Raw genomic sequence first — 23,874 nt, 5'->3', positions numbered from 1 at the left:
GGATCAACAGGCTGATTATGTATCAAAGGTCTCTCACACAGAAGATGGAGCAAATTTATTTTCTTTTGCTCCAGAAGATAGGGCTTGAACCCCATGCTTTCAAATTTCAATAAAAAAAGGATTTCTGCTAAACATTTGGAAGGACTTCTTGATGGCATTGAGCTATTTGACAATGGAATTGACTGCCTCAGAAGATGGTGGCTTCTCCTTCATTAGATGCTTTAAAGCCATCTATCAGGATGATGTAATGATGGATTTCCTGCACTGGCAGGGGAACTGGTTTAGATGAACTCTGAATTCCCTTTCAACTCTCTGATTCTGTTACTGCAAGGCCTAAGCAAAGGAAGTTGCTTTTAATGGCAGGCCTCAAGAAGAGAACATTTGAAGCAAGAGTGTGCGTGCCTCTCAGCATTACCTTGCCACTGAGTAACCTTCACACATATGACATTAGGGGGTATGTGTCCTACTTTATAGAGGACAGCCCTCTATTTCAAAGGCAACCAAGTCTAGTTTAAAGAAAAAGAACCACACAAAGCAAGAGGAGGGGTCTTGAAGTTGCCCATGAACATTTAGTATCTGGACTTCCAACCAAGCAGGCACACAGGTCATCTGATCACAGTCTTCCCCACCAAGGTGAAAAGCACTGTATTTCTTTTTAATTTATAATAATAATTTCTAAATTTGTGTCTCTGTATAGCACATGCAAATCTTTTTTCAAACTGATGTCACTCTTTATTCATGAATCGTAAGTAGTCACCCTAAAAGACAGAGTTCCTAGGAGGAAGAGGTGCTATCTTTGCCGATTAATCACTGCCAACATTCACTAATGCAGGGGTATTGAGTATTGTGCTGTGTGGAATAATTCAGGTTTTCTCGTGGCTGTGTGAATGGACTCACTCTTTCCTAGCAGAAAAGGAAATGAGGGAAGAGCTTGGAATTTCCTCCCACTATAAAACTGGGGCAGGTCTTAGGTGGGGTGGTAGATACTGTCCTGTTGCCAGTGTAAGATTCAGCTGTAGTCCAGTCAACTTCTGAATATGGAAAGAGGGCACCATCTTGTCCTTCACATCAAGCATTCAAAATTTCTTTGACTAGCCTTGCTCCCCTTTCATTCCAGTTGCCTGTACACCCTCAGCCCCACAGGACTTCATGCCTAGGCGGAGGGAGGGGGGAAAGTTGTATCACACAAGAAGCTCTGTGGGCATTTTCACAAGCAATGCTAAGAATGCTTTTCATTCTGGAATGAGTCACTTGTGAATGTTATTGATATGCATGCTCCAGGATTCCAAGGGCAAGTCCTGTCTCATGAACCTGTTAGAGTTATTTGAGAGAGTCAACAAGCATATAGACAGAGATGGTCAAACTGATACAGTGTACTTAGACTTTCAAAAAAAGCTTTGAACAAAGTACCTCACCAAAGGTTCTTGAGTAAACTTTGCAGTAATGGAATACAAAGAAAGGTCAAGAGTTAGGGGTGAGCTTTGTGGTGGCCAAGTTTGCTGATGATATGAAATGGTTCAGGGTCATTAAAACAAAAAGAGATTGTGAAGAACTCCAAAAGGACCACTGTAAACAGAGGGCTTGCCCAGAATCCCCTTTGTACTGTGTTTTTCAGGCACAGGCATTTCCCACAGAAAACCACCACTGCCATTTGTTCTGATTCAGCAGTAAAACATGGTTTTTCCCAGGGAAAAGCAGGACAAAAAAAAAGTCCACTTTTTCTATGCAATTAATATAGAAAATATTTTCTCCCTCTCTCATAACATTAGAATTTGTGGGCATCGAATGAAGCTGAATATTTGTAAGAATCAAGACAGGAAAAATAAAGTTCTTATCTGTGCAGGGCATAGGTATGATACAATACGATACGATAATCCTTATTGTCATTGTCCCATACAGAACAACGAAATTGGAAAAAATCTACATCAGACATTCAAAAACCAACAAGCCTGCTATGCCAGCCTGGTTAACCCCCTAAAAAATCTGATACCCCATAATTAAATACAATATACTCCCACAGAGACTACCTTACACTGCGTTTAAAACCAAAATTGCATTTGGATAAAAACTGTTTCTCAGGCAGCTAGTCCTAGTCTTTATAACCCTGTACCTTCTTCGAGAAGGCAGAAGCTGAAAGAGATCATTTCCAGGGCGCGTACTATCCTGCACTATCTCTGCAGCTTTCTTATGACACCTGGAAGCATAGATTTGATCCAAGGTGGGAAGAGTGCACCCAATTAGGTAAAGTCACTTCTCCAGGAGACAGTGATGGCCACCAACTTTGGTGGCTTTAAAGAAGATTAGGGAAATTCAGAGTGGACAAAGCTATCAATGGCTACTAGCCATGCTGGCTAAGTTCTACCTCTGCTGTTGCTGGGAATTGCAGGTCAGCAGAGTCCTATTGTACTCATGTCTTGCTTGTGGACATCCCACAGGGATCTGGTCTGCTGCTGTGAGAACAGGTTGGTGGACAAGATGAGCCATTGGTGTGATCCAGCAGGTTTGGTGGGTGGGTGTACAGAATAAAACTGCTTTAAATTGGACTGGCATTCTAGGCAATACAGATTTTTCATCTGCATTAAAAGTGAGAAATACAACCTTCTCCCCCCCAAAAAATACAAACACATAAATTAAAGTAACTTGAAGAAAATCACTATTCTAAACACTTTTCTTCACTGATACCCCATGTAGGCTTTTGTATTCATAAAATACTGGGTCGTGCCAGAGTGAGCGTCTTTCAGTCTGGCAATCCAGCGTGAGGACTCATGCCAGAGCACTGGACCAAAAAACGGGACATACTAGGATCCAAACAGAAGCTGGAATTGGCTTCTGTGATCCAGACACTTGGAGGGTATGCAATGTATCCTGCAACCCACCAAACACTTCCAGGTGGCTGTACGTCCATTGCAGGGCACAGCCGTGGGGGACAAGCTGTCCTTCAAATAAATAACGCCTGCCGCCATTCTTTTTTTCTTCTTTTTTTCATTTAACAAAACACATATATTGCTTGTTTGTAACAAAACCTCTAAGCAGTTTATCAAAAAAATATCAGTTTTAAAAACCGTTTGTAATCCTCTCATGGGAGGCCTCTGATAAGCCTTGATGGGTCAGACTAAAGGCCTGTCTGCCTATCTTCCCAAATATCTATGGGAAGCCCCTGCTGCCAACACTTGTGGCAGTGAATTTCATAGTTTAACGAAATCCAGAAGCCTCACTCCCTGACACTCTCCCCCCCCCCCACCTCCAGTTTTAGCCAAATCATGCTTCCGCCACTCTGGGTAGCCTTCTAAACATAGATTCTAAAGATAGGACTGACTTTTGATGTTGGCAACGTTGGGTACCTTGCCCACACCCCAGAAGGAGGTCCACTGTGCGTTCCCCAGAGTACCCTGCTCTGCTCCGCCTCCTTACTGTTCCTGCAGTTCACCTGCTCTCTTCAAGAACACAAGCAAGGAGGAGTAATTTCCAGAGAGGTAGCTGCATTAATTCGTTGTAGCAAACCAACAAAGAGTTATGACACCTTAAAGGCTGTCATATTACGGCATAATATTTCATGGGCTGCAGTCCCCTTCAGCAGATACATGATCCTAAATTGGCAAGCATATATGCACATGATTTGGGGAAATGGGGAAATACTGAGGTCAGAGGGATATAAAATGGAAAAAGAATACAGACTCTGACAATTCTATTAAAAGCTAATGCATAATATAATGACCATTAAGAAAGCATTTTGTCATAGCACTGGATGTCTTAGCATTGGATAGAGGAGGCAGATTGGCAGACTTTGCTCCTGCCCTCTCCTCCTGGGCAGTGGTGCCCATTGGGCTCAAAGGGAATGTTGCCTATAGCATGGAGGTGGAAGCATTTTGCCCAAGGGCCCCCCAAACATGGTGTCAGCACTGGCTATGTGACCATCACAAAGGTGAAAGGGCCAGGATCCCCACTAGCCCCCATTGGCCACCTGTAATCCAAACACTGTTTTTATCTCACCGTGTTAGTAGGAAATTAGCAGCAAATGATTTTGCAATCAAGCCAAAAGCGATAGTAATACAGTCTCACAAGAAGAAACAGGAAGGACCTAGTTTTGAAACGGTAAAGCACGTAAGAGCCAAACAGTTAAATACTTTTGCACCTTCGCTCCTTCAATGCTGCTTCAACGTTGCAGCTAATTGTCTACAAGCTAGAAGACTCAACAAGTGTTAAGCCGCACATTTTCCACAGTAGCTGAAGGCTTCCCCTTAGAATGAATTCAGACTGAGAAATATCGCTGCTGTTTACTTACCAAAAATTCTTTAGTGAACTCCTCTTTGTTGAGCTTTCTGCTTTGGGCTGTTTCCAGATTTTGCGTGATAATTTCTCTTTGATCCATTCTGTAAAACCAGGTGAAGCTGAACTGTTAGAGATAAAGATGGACATGACAAGGTCATCCTTCAGTGGAAACTACAACGAGGGGGGGAAGTTCCTGTCGAAGTCTGTGGTTTACTTACTTCATCACAAGACCTAAAGGAAATTAGTATGTGTGTAGCACCCACTGTGGGGAAATTAAAGAATTATTCCACGCTGGGCCCTAGTGCCTCCCTTTACAAGAATGAAATAATACACCGTTTTTCAAAAAGAAAAGGCATTCTGCTTTGCTTGCATTGATTCTGCTGGACTTGCTGCTCAGATTAGATTCTTGAGAACCAGGTCATCCTTGGTCTGAAGCAATTTCCACTTGATGAACTGGAAAAATCTCCCTATAAAAATCAGCTCCAGAAAAGCTGCATCTGATCCCTGAAAGAGGCCACCAAAGGGATCATTACCAAGGCTCTCTTCAATCACCACTTTGAAATATCTCTGTGTAGATAAGCAGCCTTCTCATTCATCCATCTCCCCCTGGAGAGGTGGCTTAACTTCTAAATGCATTAGTCACGCCTCAGCCCTAAACTTCGCCGGAAAACACCAAAACATTCAGCCATCGCCGCCCTTTCACACGGCCTGGGATGAACTTTGTGAAGCCACGTCAGAATCAGACATTTATGTTAGAATGTTGACGTTACACAGGGGTCAGTGAATAAGAGACTAGCCAGTTCCTGGAATGCATGCTGTCTGAGTGACTGTGCTGTGAACATCCATACACTTTCCAGAATATCTTTAGTCAATCACTGCTTTTGGAAAACTAACTAAAAACAGAATCCTGGTTATGCTTCCTACTTAACTCACAAAAATACTATGCAAGAAATGCAGAGCTTTTCTGCCAAAGGGGAACATGGCCCCCAGCTGTTTATTGGCTTCCATATGTGGATGACTAATAATTGTGATTTCCCATGTGCTGTGGAGAAAATCAGATAGTCAAAATAGAATCTAAATAAGGCAAAGTTTATTCCTCTCCAATTTGGCTTTCACCCCAAGGGGTTTTGACAAAAGAAAGCACATATCAACCCAACACCATTCGCTGTTGATTAGAAATGATCCCAAGCATCAGCACTGAGTTCAAATTTTCATATTAAAATGGGAAACAACATCTCACCTATAGCTGGACAATACTGAAATTCCAATAACATTCTTGTCAGCAGTGAATTTAACAAACCAAATAGTTTGAATTCACCCAATGAAGGGCCAAAATACAAACTGGCCCTTTGTTTTAACATAAAGAATGCCCTTCCAGTTCACATGAAAAACAATATATATCAGCCACAACAGTAAGCAGATCCATACCATACATTTAAAGCACCATACATCCAATGCACATTCAAACCACATGACTTTCCCCCAAAGAATCCTGGAAGCTAGGGCTGAGGTAGAAATTTGATTCAGGTAGCATTTAAAGGTGAATCTATTCAATTGCACTTTTTGAAACAATATGAGAACCAAAACACAGCCATCTTTTGAAAGTCATAGTTACCCAGATTTTTAAATGCAGTTCTCCAACCAAACCATTGTGGAAATGTGCTTAAAAATGAATATATTAATGAAAATAACATAAAATTTTATGGTAGTAGTGCAGTGCTTCTCAAACTAGCTGATGTGGTGAACTGGCAGTTCCTCGCCCCAATGTGTTAGGGACCAGGAGCTTATTTGTGCCATATTTATTATCAGATTTACATAGGTAACTGTCTAAAATAAAAATAGTAGCAACACTTAGCACAGAGCAAATAATAGCAAAACAGGGCAGGCGCACCTGACGTGTGGCTTCCAAATGTTGCTGAACTACAACTCCCATCAGCCCTTCCTGGCATAGCCCACAACAAGAGACTTTTCCCATACATATAATCACTCTAACTGTTATGTACTGAAGTTCTCACCCTGGGCCAGCAGGGGGATACTGTAGATAGTTATGCAAATAAGGGATCGAAAGTAACATTCAGTGATTGGATAGTTTTAGAAAATTGTTACAGTTACATGGTACTGGAGCTCTATATAAGCAGGCTGACTGAACCCTTCAGCTCAGTTCTGTCCTGGATTGTGAATAAACAAGAGCTGTTTGAAGAATCACTGTGTCGTCTGATATGTTCACCCACAACTTAACACTAACCCCACCCCCACCCTCACTTCTTTCACTCCATAAAGGAGTCAAGACTCTGGCACCACAGTTCAAGAAGGACACTGACAAACTGGAACGTGTCCAGAGGAGGGCAACCAAAATGGTCAAAGGCCTGGAAACGATGCCTTATGAGGAACGGCTAAGGGAGCTGGGCATGTTTAGCCTGGAGAAGAGGAAGTTAAGGGGTGATATGATAGCCATGTTCAAATATATAAAAGGATGTCACATAAAGGAGGGAGAAAGGTTGTTTTTTGCTGCTCCAGAGAAGCGGACACGGAGCAATGGATCCAAACTACAAGAAAGAAGATTCCACCTAAACATTAGGAAGAACTTCCTGACAGTAAGAGCTGTTCGACAGTGGAATTAAAACAGAGAACTGAAAAACAATCAAACACAGAAGTAACAACGTAAGCTTCTTCAGTGAGGGAGTTCCATCACCTTGGCTCCACGGAAAACCTATAATGCATCCCAGTCAGTGAGCAGTGGAGCAAGAGCTTCCAACGATGAACACAACGTGCAGCTGAAGAAGAAGGTCTTCCAAATAGTCAGATACATTTAGGGATTCATGGGTAACAGCCAGCACCCAGAATTATTCCCAGAGTTTACCTTTCCTCCCCCCCCCCCCCCCTTGTTTGCAGTCTGCATTGCTGAGTGAAATTTTGAAAGAAGAAGAAAAAAGCACATGTTTGTATGTGTGTTTGATTTTATGTTTTGCAAAAAAGACATAGAAGTGGCTTTGCCCTGGTGGCTGGTGCAAACTTAAGGGGACATTAAATGTCTGGCAGGGAGAATTCGTCTGGCAGAGAGGAAGACTTGATAGCCCCATTTCCCTTCTGAAGATGCTGTGGCTCTGTGGTTGGTGCTTCTGTGAATCATACTTCTGTGAATTATCAGGTATAACTTCATCTGGTCAGAGGGGCTTTAGATGAGCAGCACAAGAGAGTGCCTCCTTCCTAAAGCAAGAAAAAGTTATCATCAATGCCTGGATTTTTCTTGTACGGGTTTGTTCATAGACAGCGCGCAAGATGAATCGCTGCTTCACCCTTTGGATTTCTTTGTATGTGGGTAAGAAAAATGTTTTGGAACAGATCTTATCCAGAAAGTTTTTCATTTACTCTGATTTCCAGATGGGTAGTCAATGTAGTCAACCTAATTATGAAAGGATATTAAGGGCACTGCAGTCCTGAGCAAAGGAATATTGAACTGGTAGAATAGAAAAAAATGGCAGGGCTGGCTCGCCCATGAGACGAGGTGAGGCTGTCACCTCAAGAGGCAGATCCGGACCAGAGGAATGTGTCGATCGCTGCTGCTGCTTCCTCTGCCACTGTGCCTGGGCCAATGCGGCTGCCCCCCCCCCCCCCGCTGCTACGGTGCTCCTACCACTGTGCTTTCCCTGCCATGCCTATGGTGTGGTGGCAGTAACAAGGCAGAGAGGGTGTAGTGGCACAAGCAAAGGCACATTTGTGGTAGGGTGGGTATGGATTGAGGGGGGCAGCATTTAGCTTTAAGCAACTTTCTGTTCCATCCTATCTTTTGATGGTGTTTTTGAAGATATAATTTTTCTGCATATGAACCCCGAAATCTGGCATCTTCTCCAAACTTAGGCCAAAGTGCTGCAACAATTTTGCAGCATTTGACGGTGGAAACACCACATTCTGCAGAGCCCCCAAGCTGTGAAATTTATGCATCAAACCGGGGTTCATAGTTAACTCCCCCCCCCAAATCCAACATTGCCCGATTTACTCCAAACCTGCGCCAAAGTTTTACAATTGCTTTGCTGTGTTTTGAAGCACAAACACCATGTTTTCTGGTCCCCCCCCCCCACAGAGTAATACTTCAAGCCAGGCTTTAGATTGAATCGGACACTGTTATATTTTAAAGTCCATTCAATATCTGTCAAGGCCCATACTCAGAGCAGCTTGACAACATAAAAATGCAGAAGGGAAAATATATCTCTCACAGGTCAATATATTTTCTTTTTTCTTTTATTCAATTTATAGAATGCAATTGTGAAAATACAGAGCATTTCAAAATGGTTCTAGTTCCAAAATCTGACTGTTCCACTCTACTGCTTACCCCAAGGGTGGGGAACCAATGGTCCTCCAGTTGTAGTTGGACTTTGATTCCAGCCATCATGGCCTTTGGTCAAGAATGATGGTCATTGTCATACAGCAGCAAGGACCACAGGTTTTCCTAGTGGAAAAAATTGAGCGACCTTGAATGAGCAGGACAAAATGGGACACACACACCGTAAATATATTTTCAGTTTTTTCCGTAAGGAGCAGTTAAGAAACATTATAACATGAGAGGACTAATATATAGCTGCAGCAGAGAATGGAAGCTGATTGACATTTAGTATGAGGCAATTACCCAGTTACGTTTTTTACATATTGCCCCGTTTCCCCCCCAACAGATTGTTTTACAGCATTCATTCAGAAAAATACAGAAAAGATAGCCACAGAGGGGACAAGCACAACAATAACTTGCTTCTATGATATGGAATACAGATTCGACAATAAATATTGGTGCCGAGGAAGTTCCCGAACATCTTGTGATATTTTAGGAGAAACAAAGAAGTTTGTAAAGTGGAACTATAAAAGCAGATTGACACTCCTTGATAACAGGAAAGGCGTCTTTTGGGTGACAATGCACCAACTGACAGAAGATGATTCAGGAAGATATTGGTGTGGAATTGATAGGCCTTTTGCTGACATAATGACTTCAGTGAAACTGAAGGTAAATAAAGGTAAGGTGTCATATGAGTCTCATCACCACCTTTATTGTTATAATGCAAATAGAAATAAAGTTCTTGTTGCCAGCTCTGATGGAGTAAGTCAGCCTCGTAAATACAGTAACTACACAAAAGTTACCAGGCTCAATTTTTTTTATACTACCCTGTATTTTCATGCTGGCCAAAGAGGAAGGGATGTCCTTTCCTCTGTGGTAAGCATTAAAGCCTGGTTGTTGTTGTTTTAAAAAGGACTGCTACCAAGCAGACTGGTGGAGGAGGGACAAAATGACAAAGTGATCTGTCCCCTCTTTGCAAGTCTCCACCATTTCTGTGCTTGGTTGTGGACAAAAAAACTTTTCTTCCTCTACATTTGGAATTGAAACCAAGAGGGCTGGCAGAAAAAGGACAGAACAATGTATCCTTCCACTGCTAACCCTTCTCCCTTGCCAGCATAGAATTCCATGCGCTCATCTGCATAGAATTTCTGGGCACTTAGGGCTACCAGGAGGGTTGTTAAATACAAGGCTGGATTACTCAGTAGGCACCAGTCATGTTACATTAGGAAGGCCAAGGAAAGTATGCATAGTTTCCTCCAAAAACTGACATTCCAGTTACATATATAACTGGAGCAATTAAGGATTGCATAGACCTTCCCAGTAGTTTATGCACTTACAGTTCAATCTTATATAAGCAGTCTTCGTCTGTTCTCATTCATGCTGCTAATAACAAAGTGTCACACACCTAACCTTAGATCACACGAGTAAGGTATTTAGTTGCAAATCTCCATTTTACAGGTAGGTAGCTGTGTTGGTCTGCCAAGCTCATACCAATAACAAACTTAGTTGGTCTCTAAGGTGCTACTGGAAGGATTTTAAAATTTTGTTTCAATCTCCATTTTGTGGAAGTTGTCTTTTGTTCTCAAGCAACTGAAGACAAAGATGTGTAAATGTGTCTCTCCTGGAGAAAACAGCCTCAGGCTGGAATACAAGCTAATGGAATCTGTGTGCAGAGAGAAAGGCCTTTGATTTCAGATCTGTTTAGACTAATCTTATATTACTAAGAAGATGTACTGTGCTTGGACGAGCACTTGATTTTACGCCACTATTTGGATGTAACATAACTTGCTTTTCATGTCTCTCTGAAGAAAGTTACGGTATGTTAGTAAAGCTTTGGAACCATATTTTGGTCTGGACAATTCTTATTCCAAGAGGACTCAGTTTTTATTCATCCTACTGCTTCAAGCTGTGCAATATTAATATCTGCAATGTGCCCAGATTCAAAAAAATCCAAGTTGTTGTTTTTTTAAACTCAGTGGGATGGCTGTCATGCTGCTACTCTGGCCTATATTGATTGCTCTAGCCATTTCCTTCTCTATGGCATGTTATCCTACTGATTTTTTTAAAGCAGCATGTTCTTTATAATTTTTCTTCCCTCCCACCCCCATTGCAGTATGGGGAGGAGCAATCATGACCACTGAGGGGGGAGGAAGTGTTTAATTTCCCACATGCCATGGTCCTAATATAAACCACAGGTGAGGGTTTGGAGGGGTGAGGTGGGGCTGATTGCAGTGTTTGGTATTGTTTGGTTGCTGGCTGAGTAGCTAGGCCCTGGACTGTACCCACATCCCAGCTCTTATCAGGCCATGATGTGCAATCCAATGTCTTCCCCAGTCTATTCTAAGGTTACCAGATTTTTTTCAATGAATCCAGGGACACTTTTCAACTTCAATGGATTTTGTATGGGGACTGATTTGTAAATCGAGGGATTGTCCCCGGGAAACGGGGATGTCTAGTAACCTAAGTCTATTCTGGCTTGTCCTCTTTTGTCGCTGATGACAGACCACTGATGGCAGAACAGCGAGGTATCCGAGCTTCCATGCCTGCAATGGAGAGACTTGCCAGAACAAAAATCCTCTTCTGCCTGCCTCTCCCTGACAGTTAGAAAGATCCACTTTACCTTATGGCCACTCTGATGCCAGTTCCAGAGACTCTGGATATTTTTCATTATTCATTGCTTGCACAGCTAATAACCATGAATCATTTCTATAGTATTTTTCAGTGTAAAGAGTGTACTACCTTTCTCATAGCACAAGCAATTTGCCCAGGATTGTAAATATAACAAATTATATTTCATTGCTATTATTCAGCTCCTACAACATGTCAACATGTGCAAACCAGTCCTCCCTCCACTCCTTCATCTACAGCTGAGGTTACTACAGCTTTCCCAGATATTTCTGATTTTAATTTAAACGCATCTCTGTCTTCCAATGCCACTTGTCATCATAAAGTCACAGAAAGGTAAGTGCCATCTAATCACAAGATTATATTTGATGGCTAACTTTGCATAAACAGAATCCACAATTTGTTTCTAAATCAACCTTTTATTTCTGCTCTGGTGTACATACTAGAAACAATGAGCCCCAGTTCATTCTCTGCCACATTCCCAATGAAAAAATGTTGTACTTGCCAGTTTGGGGGTGGGGAATACTCTGATTGGGTTTGAACACAAAATTTGGTAAGTTCCCTTTTACTTAATCAGCGAGGGTTAAAACTGCATGAATAACATCTGACCATAATTAGCATAACTATTTATGTGTCTTAAATGCATCACTTTTATGTGACTTCAAAGCATCACTTTCAAGGACTGGGAAGTTCAACCACCAACACTCACTTCCAAACCTTATCTCCCCCACTCATGCACCTGCTATTTGCACTGATAAAATGATTTGTGCAAGTTGTGCTTAGTATTTCCCTGGGCCTAAGGCAGGCACCCTGTTAAGCAGTTGCTCCATGTGTTTTATGATTGTTATCTGCTTTCTTGGTGGAGGCAAAAACTAGCATTTAACACCTTTTGTTCTGCAGCAATCAGTTGTGGGGGTGAGGGGTCCACAGTTAAGGCATACGGTAACTACAATGCGGGTGGCGCTGTGGGTTAAACCACAGAGCCTAGGACTTGCCAATCAGAAGGTTGGTGGTTCGAATCCGTGATGGGGTGAGCTCCCGTTGTTCGGTCCCTGCTCCTGCCAACCTAGCAGTTGGAAAGCACGTCAAAGTGCAAGTAGATAAATAGGGACCACTCCAGCGGGAAGGTAAACGGCGTTTTCGTGCACTGCTCTGGTTCACCAGAAGCGGCTTAGTCATGCTGGCCACATGACCCGGAAGCTGTACACCGGCTCCCTCAGCCAATAAAGCAAGATGAGCGCCGCAACCCCAGATGTCAGGATGGTAGTGTGTATCATCACCAGGAGAGTAAAAGCTTGTCTTTCCCCATCACAACATACAGTGCTCATAATGGTTAAATTTCCTTTAGTTGAGATACGACTCCAGTTTGTAATTTACTTTCTTGTAAAATCAGTAAGAGCAATTATTTAGGATTTCCCCCTCTTTCCTCCTCTGTTTTAGAAACTGGAATTATAGCCCATGGGGGATTCTACGTTGGGTGTTCATGGTTCTTCTCGTGGCTTCTTTCATTCTGATTCATTGGAACATCATATCTATATAATGTAAGAGTGTATTTATTGTCAACTATTACCCTGAGGATTATTACAGTCTATTTAAGAGCATATTGGATTTATTAGTGAAAATCTTTGGCCCAGGAAAGCAAAGAACTGTAGAGGAGAACCACTTTCCAAAGCTCCTCCCTCTTTTCAGCCCAGTGGGCTGAAGAGGCTTCGCGAGGGCTTCATGCCCACCCTTCATTGTGGGGCAGAGGGGAGCGTGCCTCAGGCCTCACTCACCAAAACATCTCAGGCCACCCCTGGGAGAAAGCAAATTCCACCTGCCTAATCATCAGCAAAACCAGAATCCTTTATCCTAATCACCCATAACCAATTCAACCTTATTGTTGAGATTAGAATGCAGAGAGCAGTAATGGCATGAACAAGTTAAGGAGCTATCAATATTTGTTCCCTATCCATAAAATTGTGACTGCTTATTTAAATCCTGTCATCCGAGTCGATATTCTTTCTTTGTTTCTGCAAATATTGTAACAAAGGGAAAATATGATATATTGGGGGGGGGGGGGACAGCAGGATATAATAATGAGGATAATTAATCAGAAATGGAAATTGAGGGAAGTCCAAAGAGAGGGAGGGGGAGATGTTATGCAAACTATACATTATGGATATAAGTATATTTGTGATGAGAAAAAGAAAACCAATAATTTTTTTAAAAAAAGGAGGTATCAAATTTCGGAGATATCAAATTTAGTAAAACATCCTAAAATGAGCTATTCTCCATGCTATAGGGGAAAATGGCACTAAATGAAACTGAGGGGAAATGGTCTCCCGTTTTATGCAGCAGGGATTGCAAACCTGTGGTTCTCCATAGGTTGTTGGCCTACAGGTTGCATCATTCCTGACTGTGGGACATTGCTGGTTGGGCCTGCTAAGGAATTGGAATCCAACATCACCTTAAGGAACCACAGGTTCCACAGCCCTGTTACAAAGGATGACCAGAGTGAGCAAGTTTAAAGTTCTGTTGGGTGCCCCCCCATTTTATTTCTTTGTCTTTTAAAGTGCTTTACAAAGCTTTTTTTAAAAAACAACAACAACAAAACAAACTAGGCTTCTTTTTGCAGATGGCAAAATGAGATAAACCCAGTGAGTTGAGCTGAAATATGTGGCCCAGTTTTCCAAATATTCAAAACAAAACTATATAGTTATCATTAATAATAGTTATTAATCAGTCAATCCAAGCCATTGAAAGATGGAATGTTGTGCGGAAGTGTGGTCACATGAGTGACTTTTGGCATCACTGAAGGCAAACAACACCTAGACATCATCATTTTATTTTATTTGGTGATTTAAATTAAAACAAAACAAAATAAAGGCAGGTTGAGTGCAATTGCAGTGCAGGAAAGTTTTCCAGCTCCATTTCTCTTAGAGTAGCAAAACAGAGCTAGGCATATTTTATTAAAAGTGATATATTAGGGATTATTTTGTCCTCTTCTGTTTTCAAGGTTCTCCTAAAATGAAAAAAGAAGGTATTAATTGGAAAAATGAAGAAAAATCAGCAAATGGAAATAAAAGACCTAACTTAGAGGCACCTTGTAAAGATCCCATCACACAGAGACAAGGTGTGAAAGAAATACTGGAAGTAATGGGGGCATGAAGTGCCAGATTTACGTATAAACTAAACCAGCTATAGCTTAGGGCCCCACTCTCTTGGGGCCCCCAAAAAAAATGTAAAGGAAAAAAACCTGGATGTACATTTCCAAAATATAAGATAAAAACAAATAAAATAAAACCTACATACAGCAATAGTGTTTTGTGTTTATTAAATTAGCATATATTCAGCACAAAAAACAGTGACAATTTGTTGTTGACAAAGGACAGCTGGACATATAAAGGGCCCCATTACCTTCCGTAGCTTAGGGCCTCATCAAACCTAAATCCAGCCCTTTGGGCATGCAGACAAAATGGGGGGGCATGCCTGTGAAGTTTGAGCAGATCCATTCCTGATTCAGAACAGAATGCTCTGGTCTAAACACAGCTTGCTCCATCCCAGGATGTATGGCAATTCTGGAAGCAAGGACTCCTCTGTGAGCAGGGAAAGTGCTCTACAATAAGCTATTGATTTAGCAAACATCGTCTCCATCTATATTTTGTGGCCCAGGCCTCTAAACACAACAGCACCCATCCATTGCGGGGGCTGCACCCTCTTCTTTTTAGGAATAGGCTATCCTGTTTCCATACATCAGACAGAGAAGGAGCAGCTGCAGGGATCTTGCTTCCCCTCCTCCCAGCTCCAACGGCCAGTTGCCCTGGAATTATACTGTTACCATCCATCAGCTGTGTTTGTGTGTGTTGTTCTATTCTGTTGCAGGGACAGATTTTCATAAAACAATACCCTGAGCAAGGACAAAATTTGGTGGCACCCCATAATATTTATTTTCACAATAATTCCTTTTGGCACATATGCTTTTTAATGGATCTTCTCAGTATGTACCTCTATAAATATATAATTACTATTGTTATTAATGTTATTTTTTGCCCCCTTAGCTCAGCACCCTGTGTGGGAGAACCACCCACACTGCCCTAAATTTGGCGCTGTTCTATTGCAAACTATTGCCATCTATGCTCTGGTAATCTCTAGGTTAGATAACTTCAACTCATTATACACCAGGCTTCCTATGGAGACTTGGAAACGTCAGCTGGTATGCAATTCCGTGGCCAGGTTGCACACTGGAACATATTACACTGTTCCTGGCCTGAATGCACTAGCAGCCTATCAGTTTCCATGTCTAGTTCAAAGTACTGGATTTGACCTATAAAGCCTTAAATGGATCAAGACCACAACACCTCAAGGACTGTCTCTCTCCAGATGAACTGATCTGAACCCTTCAATCATCCTCTGAGGCCCTTCTTCATGTGCCTCCTCCATGAGACGGCTGCAGGGTGGTAACACCAAGTCGGGCCTTTTCTGTGGTGGCTCCCCATTTTGTGGAAGGCTCTCCCCAAGGAGGTGTGACTGGTGCCTTCATCACATATCTTTAGGCTCCAGACAAAAACGTTTCTCTTCAACCAGGCGTACGGCTGATTAACATTCTATGTCCTTTTAAATGTGTTGCGGGGGATATTGGTTGGGTTTTTAAAAAAATGTATTTTGTGTTTTCATTTTGTATTTTTATATTATGAACTGCCCTGTGATCTTCGGATGAAGGGCACTATACAAATTTAATAAATAAAAATAAATAAATTGTAAGTTGTAGGGTTGCCAGGTCAAGAGCATCCCAGACCCTAAGATTTCAGGGCTCAAACCTGAGACCTAGAGGCGACCCCAGGTGATGTCATGGAGGCAGCCCTTAGTTTTTCTTCTTCCCACCACTGAGCCCTGGAGACAGAGGTTAATTGGTAGAGGGAGAGGAAGAGAGCAGACCACCGCCTTAGAATGTATGTAGTAATTTGCAGCCAGCTCTAGCTGGACTGAAGCTTACAAGCTACATGCATAGTCTTCTTCATTATTATTATTTTTAAGGCACCCTCACCCACCTGGGGATTGAAACCTTTCCCTCTGCCACCTGGAGGGAACCAGGCAAACCTGGAGATTTTAGGTCAGCCCTGGTGGCCTGTTAATCCTTGTAAGCTGCCTTAAAGGTTTTCCGACTGAAAGGCAGGAAATAAATCTTGAAAACAAACTAAAATACATAACTGTATTGAGAAAGTGTTGGAGTTTTTACACTTTACTGGGTGAACTGCTGAATGGAGATGGTTGGACTGTGTAGCCAAATGCTAACTTAACTCACCCAGCCACCTTGCCTTTCAATATAGTGTCTCACTTCCGGAGCTGCGTTGATTGCCTCTGTGAGTAAGCGCGGCTGGGCTACACCATGAGCTTTCTTTGCAATGTATCTAAGCAACTTTACAGCGACAATTAGGAAAGCTTTTTCATATTCCAGCTCAGGGTTCTGAACCGTCCAGGTCTTGCTGAGAGTCTCGACGTTTTCTTTGAATTTCCTTCCCTGTAAACAGAGAATGGAAATTTCTAACATACAGTACACACAAGACTGCAAAATAAAGGGCCAATACACTGGGGAAGCAGCTGTAATATGCAACTCTCTCTCTCTCTCTCTCTCTCTCTCTCTCTCTCTCTCTCTCAGGTGAGCCGGCTTGCCCCCACGATTGAGGGGGCCAGCGTGTGAGACATAATCACGTCACACGTGTGTCATGCATGCACCCCCTTTTATTCAGAGCAGGGAAGTTCCCTATGAGCAGAGACTGAGGTGGTGTTTTTTTGTTGGAGAGGTAGGAATGTATATTACCTCTGCCTCTATGACCTCCCGCGCTGGTCTCTCCAAGTCTGCATTAAACTGATCTCCTAGGCGTCTCAGTGTATTGGCAATAGGAACTGGGTCAAAAGGGCTTGCAGCACTACCTCCACCTTGGAAGAAAGTAAACAGAGACTTATGTTTTAAGTCCTAGTAACATTCTAGTAAATATTAATTATATCTAGGCGTAACCCAGACAGCTTTAGGCACCGTCTGAGAGGGCTACACAAAACTGCTTTCCCAAAGAACACACAGTGAAAAAGGCAAGATTACTCAGAACAGAGGGGGAAAGAGAACGCAGCAAGCATGGAAGGTGAGGTGGAGAGGCTGGAAAAGGTTTATTTTATCTTACATGTATTAGAGAGAAATTTCCACTCAACCTGCAGCTGTCCAGCCCATATATCTTTAGTCATCACACCTCGCTTTGATATTCTGGCAGGGATGCAGGCTGTTAGGAAACATTAGCTCCTGCATCTCTAAGCAGACACCAACTTCCTCTCCTCTTGTAACAGGAGTGGGTCCACTCCCCCCACCCTCACCCCCAAAACTCAGATGTCTACCAGCTGGCGCCAAATACAAAAGAAGGGCAGACATACACTTAGAATTAAGAGATAATGCACCTCTAAATGTATTTTGCATCACAAAATAGCTTTCAGGATTAGAATTCAGGTCATAGTCCCAACACACAAAAATCCGTTTACTGTTTTCCCCTCTTTGTTCCAGCAAACTGATTGGGGTGGTGTATGTGTTGTTATTCATCATGCGAAAGTCTGGGCTGGATGAATCCCAAGCCAGAATTAAGATAGTTAAAGTTATGGTTTTCCCAGCAGTGATGTATGGAAGTGAGAGCTGGACCATAAAGAAGGCTGATCGCCGAAGAATTGATGCTTTTGAATTATGGTGCTGGAGGAGACTCTTGAGAGTCCCATGGACTGCAAGAAGATCAAACCTATCTATTCTTAAGGAAATCAGCCCTGAGTGCTCACTGGAAGGACAGATCCTGAAGCTGAGGCTCCAATACTTTGGCCACCTCATGAGAAGAGAAGACTCCCTGGAAAAGATTCTGATGTTGGGAAAGATTGAGGGCACAAGGAGAAGGGGACAATAGAGGATGAGATGGTTGGACAGTGTTCTCGAAGCTACGAACATGAGTTTGACCAAACTGCGGGAGGCAGTGGAAGACAGGAGGGCCTGGCGTGCTCTGGTCCATGGGGTCATGAAGAGTCGGACACGACTAAACAACAACATGTGTTGTTATACAGTTCAGTGTCAGAAATCCTTGGTGATCTGCTGCAAACCACCCAGAGACCTATTACCTACCTTTTGCCCAGCCAGTTTTACAATGCTGTTCCCAAATAATAATAAAATCCATAAAGCCTAGAGAAACAATGAACATTTGTATGTTGCAGCTTCTCCTTAAATGCACATTAGTTTGCTACTGTGTGATATGGGTGACAGTGACTTCTTCTGGTCCAGCCTTAGCCATGCTGTCATGAGAATCCCAAGTCAAAAGGCTCCCTCTTCTTGTAGACCAGACCACACAAGGGTATGTGCATGTTCTGGCCCTTATGACATCAAGGACCATCATCCTTGGTGCAGTGAACTCCAGAAGGCCCCTATGCATGCATGGTGGCATAGCTATCCTTTCCCTCCTCCTTTGGCAGGGATTATTTCCCAAGTATTTCAGAGTTGACCCTCATGACTTTGCCTTTGACTTTCCTGTTTAGCAATCTTGTCATTTGGGGAAGCTTCCTCTTCTGAAATCAGATGCGGCCATGTCATATTTTATTTGCAACTGGCCATTTACAACATATGGCTACATACATAGCTAAGCTGGTAGAGCATGACACTCTTAATATTGGGGTCATGAGTTCAAACCCCACACTGGGCAAAAGATGCCTGCATTGTAGGAGGTTGCAGAAGATGACCCTCGTGGTCCCTTCCAACTCTACAATTATATGAATGTCTTCTATGAATTTTAATTTAATAGCACTATAATAACTGCTCCCAAATAACTGCCTAGGACCCTCATACCTACAGGACCGCCTCTCCTGGTATGCCCCATGGAGGACCTTAAGGTCCATAAATAGCAACACCCTAGAGGTCCCGGGCCCTAAGGAAGTTAGATTAGCCTCAACCAGGGCCAGGACCTTTTCAACACTGGCTCCGGCCTGGTGGAATGCTTTGTCTCATTAGACCAGGGCCCTGTGGGATCTGATTTCTTTCTGCGGGGCCTATAAGACAGAGTTGTTCTGCCTGGCCCTTGGCTTGGAATCAGCCTGATCCCCTCCCCCTCTTTCCTTTTCCTTCTGTGATGGAACCCCTATTTGGGGACTTCCCTGGCTTTTCTAGCCCATGTAGGACCAGTCTGGATAGTTGGCCTTGGTGAAGATTTGACATTTTCTCCCCCCAAACAGTTTTTGATCTGGACTTCCACTGAAATGAGGCTGCATTTTAAGTAGTATTTTAATCTTGTTTTAAAGTTGTATTTTAATCAATTGTTTTTATACCTGATGTTAGCCGCCCGGAGCCCGGTCTTGGCCAGGGTAAAATAAAATAAAATAAAATGGCTCAACCATTATATCCTGCACCAGTCCTGGGCACCAATCAAGATTAGGTCCAGCATCACCACATCTCCTGACGGTTCCATGATCAATAAGATATCAAGGAATTTAATGTGCCTGTCGTGACTTAACATATATGTGGCCAGTCTCTGTGAGGGTAGTTTAAGCCACCCATTACTACAACATTTCCTCTTTCGGGTGCTTCCTTGACTTCATTCTTCATCTCAAGATCTCCCTCTGCATTTCGATCAGGAGGGGTGATACCACATCCCCTATACTAAAATACTCCTGCATTCCAGTGAGCGTAAAGACCTTGCCTTACATTGGCAATTTCAAGAGCCAGTATGGAATACTGAGCAGGGTGCTGAAGCAGGGATTGGGGAGACCCAGGTTCAATTTTCCACTAGCTGACTTTGGGACACCTGCCATTTCTCGACCCAACCCTACCTCATAGCATTGCTGTGAGGATAAAATTTGGAGGGTGAGGGAGCCATGTTTACTGCCTTGAGCTCCTCAGAAGAAAGGAGATATATAAACTGAATAAGTGAATTCCCAGTGCCCAGCTTGGGCTGACTTTCCTCCCATGTCCAAACGCACTGAGTGTTAGTATTTAGAACTGTGCTAAGCTTTAGAGTGACAAAGAGCATGTTCAGACAAAACTCTCTGCTTCGCAGGAAGTTATGTGCCGAAAACTGAATTTGTGCTGCATAATAAGTAAAGCACTGCTCTTCTGGTAGCATCAGCTTACTTTGTGCTATGTTACTTCAGCATAAGGTTCCTAAAAAATGATATGTACGTTACCCTGAAAGCGTGAGATCTGACTTTGATGTTGATGGACTTCATCTCTTGTCTTACTGCCTTGAGCTGTAGCACAGGCAAGCAGGGAAGGACGTGGGCCTGGCAAAAGACATGGCAATTGTAACTTTCTATGCTACCAACGCCTTTCCTTTTTGGGTTGCTCATAATAAAATAAGAAGCAACCATGACAACCGCCCAACTCACCTGGTGTCATCTTTGCAGTCATTACACAGAAGAGCAATACATGAAATGATCTTGTATTTGCACATAAGTTTTGACTGAATTTCAAGGAGAAACAGCCTTGGACAGTTTCCAACGTGGGGAATGTTAAAGATTGCCTTCTCCTAACAGGTTTTAATTACCTGCAAAACACCTGAGTTACATCCTGCCATGGGTTAATTAGAGCACCATCCTCTGCTGGAAGTGGGGAAATATCAGAGGAAGCAGAAAAGCAGGCAGACTTCCTTAGCCAGCTTTCTGGTGACAGATCCAGGAACAGTCTTCGGCAGGAATCTGCTTTCAGTGACAGGTTATAAATGTTTGTGAGTGTTTTCCTCACCCCACCCCAATTCACAAACCTTCATTTTGCCCGTTGTAAAATACGCTGCTAACATGTGCTCTTGTGCACCTGCTGAGAATTTTTCCTGTTGTATAACACGCCCCCGTGTATAACACACCCCCTATTTTGGGGGACTCCAAATTAAGAAAATGGGGGGGAGATTTACCAGAGTTGTTCAGCTGGGTGGCCCAGAGTTGTGGAGATTTTTTTATGGGGGATTGCTGAAAATTGCTCACCCGCTTGACCTATGCGGCCACTCGCATGCGTTGCCAAAGCGACCTATCTGTCCCCTCACCGGCAGTAGCCACCAATCGCCCGCCCAATAGCTGCAGCGACAGCCAATCAACACTAGCCCTTGCCACAGCCACCAATAACACGCCCAATCGCCGCTGACAATCTTCTGCTCACAGCAGCAACCAATCCCACATCGCCCCTATGCACTACCCGTGTATAAGATGACCCCCAATTTTTAACATAATTTTTAAATAAAAAAACCTCTTCTTATACATGGGAAAGTACGCTATATGCATTGGTAAATGCATACAATTTGGAAAAAAAGTGTAATTTAGGGTGGGTAATAATTGAGGGGATAAGGACATGTACATACCATGCGGCTATACCCTATCACAGACTATCCACTAGTGTGGATGGGAAACATTGGTTTAGAACTCAGAGGCATTTTTTTTAAAACTACTTCTCTGTGAACACCCCTGCATAATTGCACACATGGGAAAATTGAATCTGTTACCTGTGTGAAATAGCCCCCCCCCCCCCATATGGGCACAGGCATATTTTAAGGTGCTCAGAAAATCCTTCTGTAATGAAGAACAAGGAATAAATACTATAAACAAACTTCAGTGTTAACCATTGACTTAATATCAAACTGCTACTACAGCAATGCAAAACCAAGCCTCATTCGTAGGAGGCATTCTGGCAGCAAAGCAACAAACTCTTATTGTACCTGCAAGTGTTAGCAGACTATTAACCAGCTAAACGTTTTAACAGCTAAAGCAGTAGGACTGAAAGGTTCAGACAGAACTGAATAACAACAACAACAACAAAACAACAACAACAACAATAAAATTTATTTATACCCCGCCCTTCCCGGTTCAAAAACTGAGCTCAGGGAGGCTAGCAACAAATTTAAAACACTTAATTGTAAAAGCAGCATAAAATACAGTATAAAAACATGAATAACAATAAAATTCAAAGTTCAGAAATAAATTTCGGGGAAATCCATCTAATAAGCATTAGATAATCCCCAGGGCTAGCTGGCTGAAATAGTCCTACTTGGGCCAGCGAGGAGGCCAGGGGAGAATTAGCTGTGGGGTCTCAGAGCGGGTAATCTTCATAAAAGGGGAGGGGGATGGAAGAGAAGGGAAATAAAAGATCAGGCTGAATTCAAATTAAAAGCCAGGCAGAATAGCTCTGTTTTACAGGCCCGATGGAAGGAGGTTAAATCCTGAAGGGCCCTAGTCTCATGGGACAGAGCATTCCACCAGGTCGTAGCCATCACTGAAAAGGCCCTGGGCCCTGGTGGTGGATAGTCTGACTTCCTTTGGGCCCGGGACCTCTAAACTATGGTTATTCATGGACCTTAAGGTCCTCTGCGGGGCATACCAGGAGAGGCGGTCCCGTAAATACGAGGGCCCTAAGCCACAAAGGGCTTTAAAGGTCAAAAACAGCACCTTGAACCAGACCCTATACTCTACCCGGAGCCACTGCAACTGGTAAAGCACTGGGTTAATATGCTCCCACAGCAGAGACCCTGTGAGGAGCCTTGCTGCAGCATACTGCACCCGCTGGAGTTTGTGGGACAGTTTCAAGGGCACCACCACGTAGAGCGAATTACAGCAGTCAAGCCTGGAGGTGACCATCGCCTCCCCCCCCCCCGATTTACTAAAAGCGGAACTAAAATACATGCTTATCTAATATGCCCTTTTCTTCTGACTAGAGGTCTGTTATCACAGACTCGTTTCAATCTCTTAGAAAGAGATCTTTACTGAAATTTCAGTTTGGAAATAAAAGTGTATTTAGTGCATTAATCAGTGAACAGATGGCTAATCAGCTAAAGTGTCTTAAAACTAGCCGGCAATTCTAGCTGCAATGCACTACAACATAAGGATTTATTAAGAACTTTCCTTATGCTCTTAACACGGAAGTGCTGAACTTTTAAACCAAGCCTCTTTGCTTGCATGTAATTTTAATCATCAGTTCCTGATTACACAGCTCTAGAAGAGGGGTTCATACTTCTCCATGAACAAATATTCTTACCTTCAAAACGCACACTTGCACCGTTATAATGTAGGACACGAAATTCTGCTTTTGATTTTTGCCCCGGGAAGTCAGCAAGCAGTGCTTCTGCAATCTGCTCCACCTGTTCCTCAAAAGTCATAGAGTCCTTCATGTTAGCTGTTCTCTATTCGAAACACAAGTTGCTGCCACGGCTTTCCACCAGTTGTTCTTCCTATGGCTGCACAAGTTTGCGCATGTAAAGTTTCTAGCACCCAGCCTCCTAGCAGGCCAGAATATATTAAAGCTAGATTCTCCTCAGACCAGGCTACATTACAAGAGGAAGCTTGTTCTTGTGTTGCAGCTGCAGCTACACCCATATCAGTATTAGCATAGCTATCTGCTTTAAACAGTAAAAGTCACCACAAGGAAGTCATGAGGGAGCAAAGTCTAGTACGGCTTTCTCTTCCTCTTTTCCAGAACCTCAGTCAAGTTCTTCTAAGAGCAACTATAGTTATGTGCATGGCAACTGACTATGTATTAGCTTCTCTCATTCTGTTCATTATAGTATTTTTACTTGTTTCCTGCAAAACAAAGAAGGATTTCCTAGATATAATATAATACTGTATCCCTAAATATATCACTCTTCTCAACTTTCCAAACCAAATAGTATGTTAGACATGGAGGAACAAAATGTGCA

General features: G+C 42.8%; 2 protein-coding genes and 1 long non-coding RNA gene across 9 annotated transcripts in view; 1 reads left to right on the top strand and 2 right to left on the bottom strand.

Annotated features, from left to right (window-relative positions):
• Nucleotides 1-4,477, bottom strand: part of PTPN22 (protein tyrosine phosphatase non-receptor type 22) — a 36,218-nt gene extending 31,741 nt beyond the window's left edge. For 2 of the 5 annotated variants that reach the window (XR_013987713.1, XM_081010206.1), the window contains exon 1: nt 4,283-4,476. Coding sequence is in view for 4 of the 5 variants with exons in the window: in XM_081010206.1 (XP_080866332.1) it covers nt 4,283-4,369 (87 nt within the window). In the remaining variant the exon portion in view is untranslated. Of the gene's footprint in view, nt 1-4,282 lie in introns of all 5 variants that reach the window. The other 3 variants (XM_081010210.1, XM_081010209.1, XM_081010207.1) reach the window with 2 other exon arrangements.
• A 4,709-nt stretch (nt 4,478-9,186) lies between these two features.
• On the top strand, nt 9,187-12,758 carry LOC308479238. Its single transcript, XR_013987566.1, has 3 exons — nt 9,187-9,269; nt 11,401-11,551; nt 12,656-12,758. It is a non-coding gene; the product is annotated as an uncharacterized lncRNA (long non-coding RNA).
• Nucleotides 12,759-14,026: 1,268 nt separating this feature from the next.
• Nucleotides 14,027-23,786, bottom strand: BCL2L15 (BCL2 like 15). Of its 3 annotated transcripts, XM_081009933.1 has the most exons (5): nt 23,217-23,786; nt 20,387-20,482; nt 17,016-17,134; nt 16,500-16,715; nt 14,027-14,219 (listed from the first exon to the last, which is right to left on the bottom strand). In XM_081009933.1, the coding sequence occupies exons 1-5, from the start codon at nt 23,347-23,349 to the stop codon at nt 14,181-14,183; spliced, it is 603 nt and encodes a 200-aa protein (XP_080866059.1). In that variant the 5' UTR covers nt 23,350-23,786; the 3' UTR covers nt 14,027-14,180. The 3 variants fall into 3 exon arrangements, with proteins under 3 accessions (XP_080866059.1, XP_080866060.1, XP_080866061.1); XM_081009934.1 differs by lacking the exon at nt 20,387-20,482; XM_081009935.1 differs by lacking the exon at nt 20,387-20,482 and having other exon boundaries at nt 17,016-17,128.
• Nucleotides 23,787-23,874: the final 88 nt, after the last annotated feature.

Source organism: Podarcis pityusensis (genome assembly GCF_964106645.2).
Source record: "Podarcis pityusensis genome assembly, chromosome: 6".
NCBI lineage: Eukaryota > Metazoa > Chordata > Lepidosauria > Squamata > Lacertidae > Podarcis > Podarcis pityusensis.
Note: the sequence above shows the minus strand (reverse complement) of the source record. Positions and strands in the feature narration are given on the sequence as shown.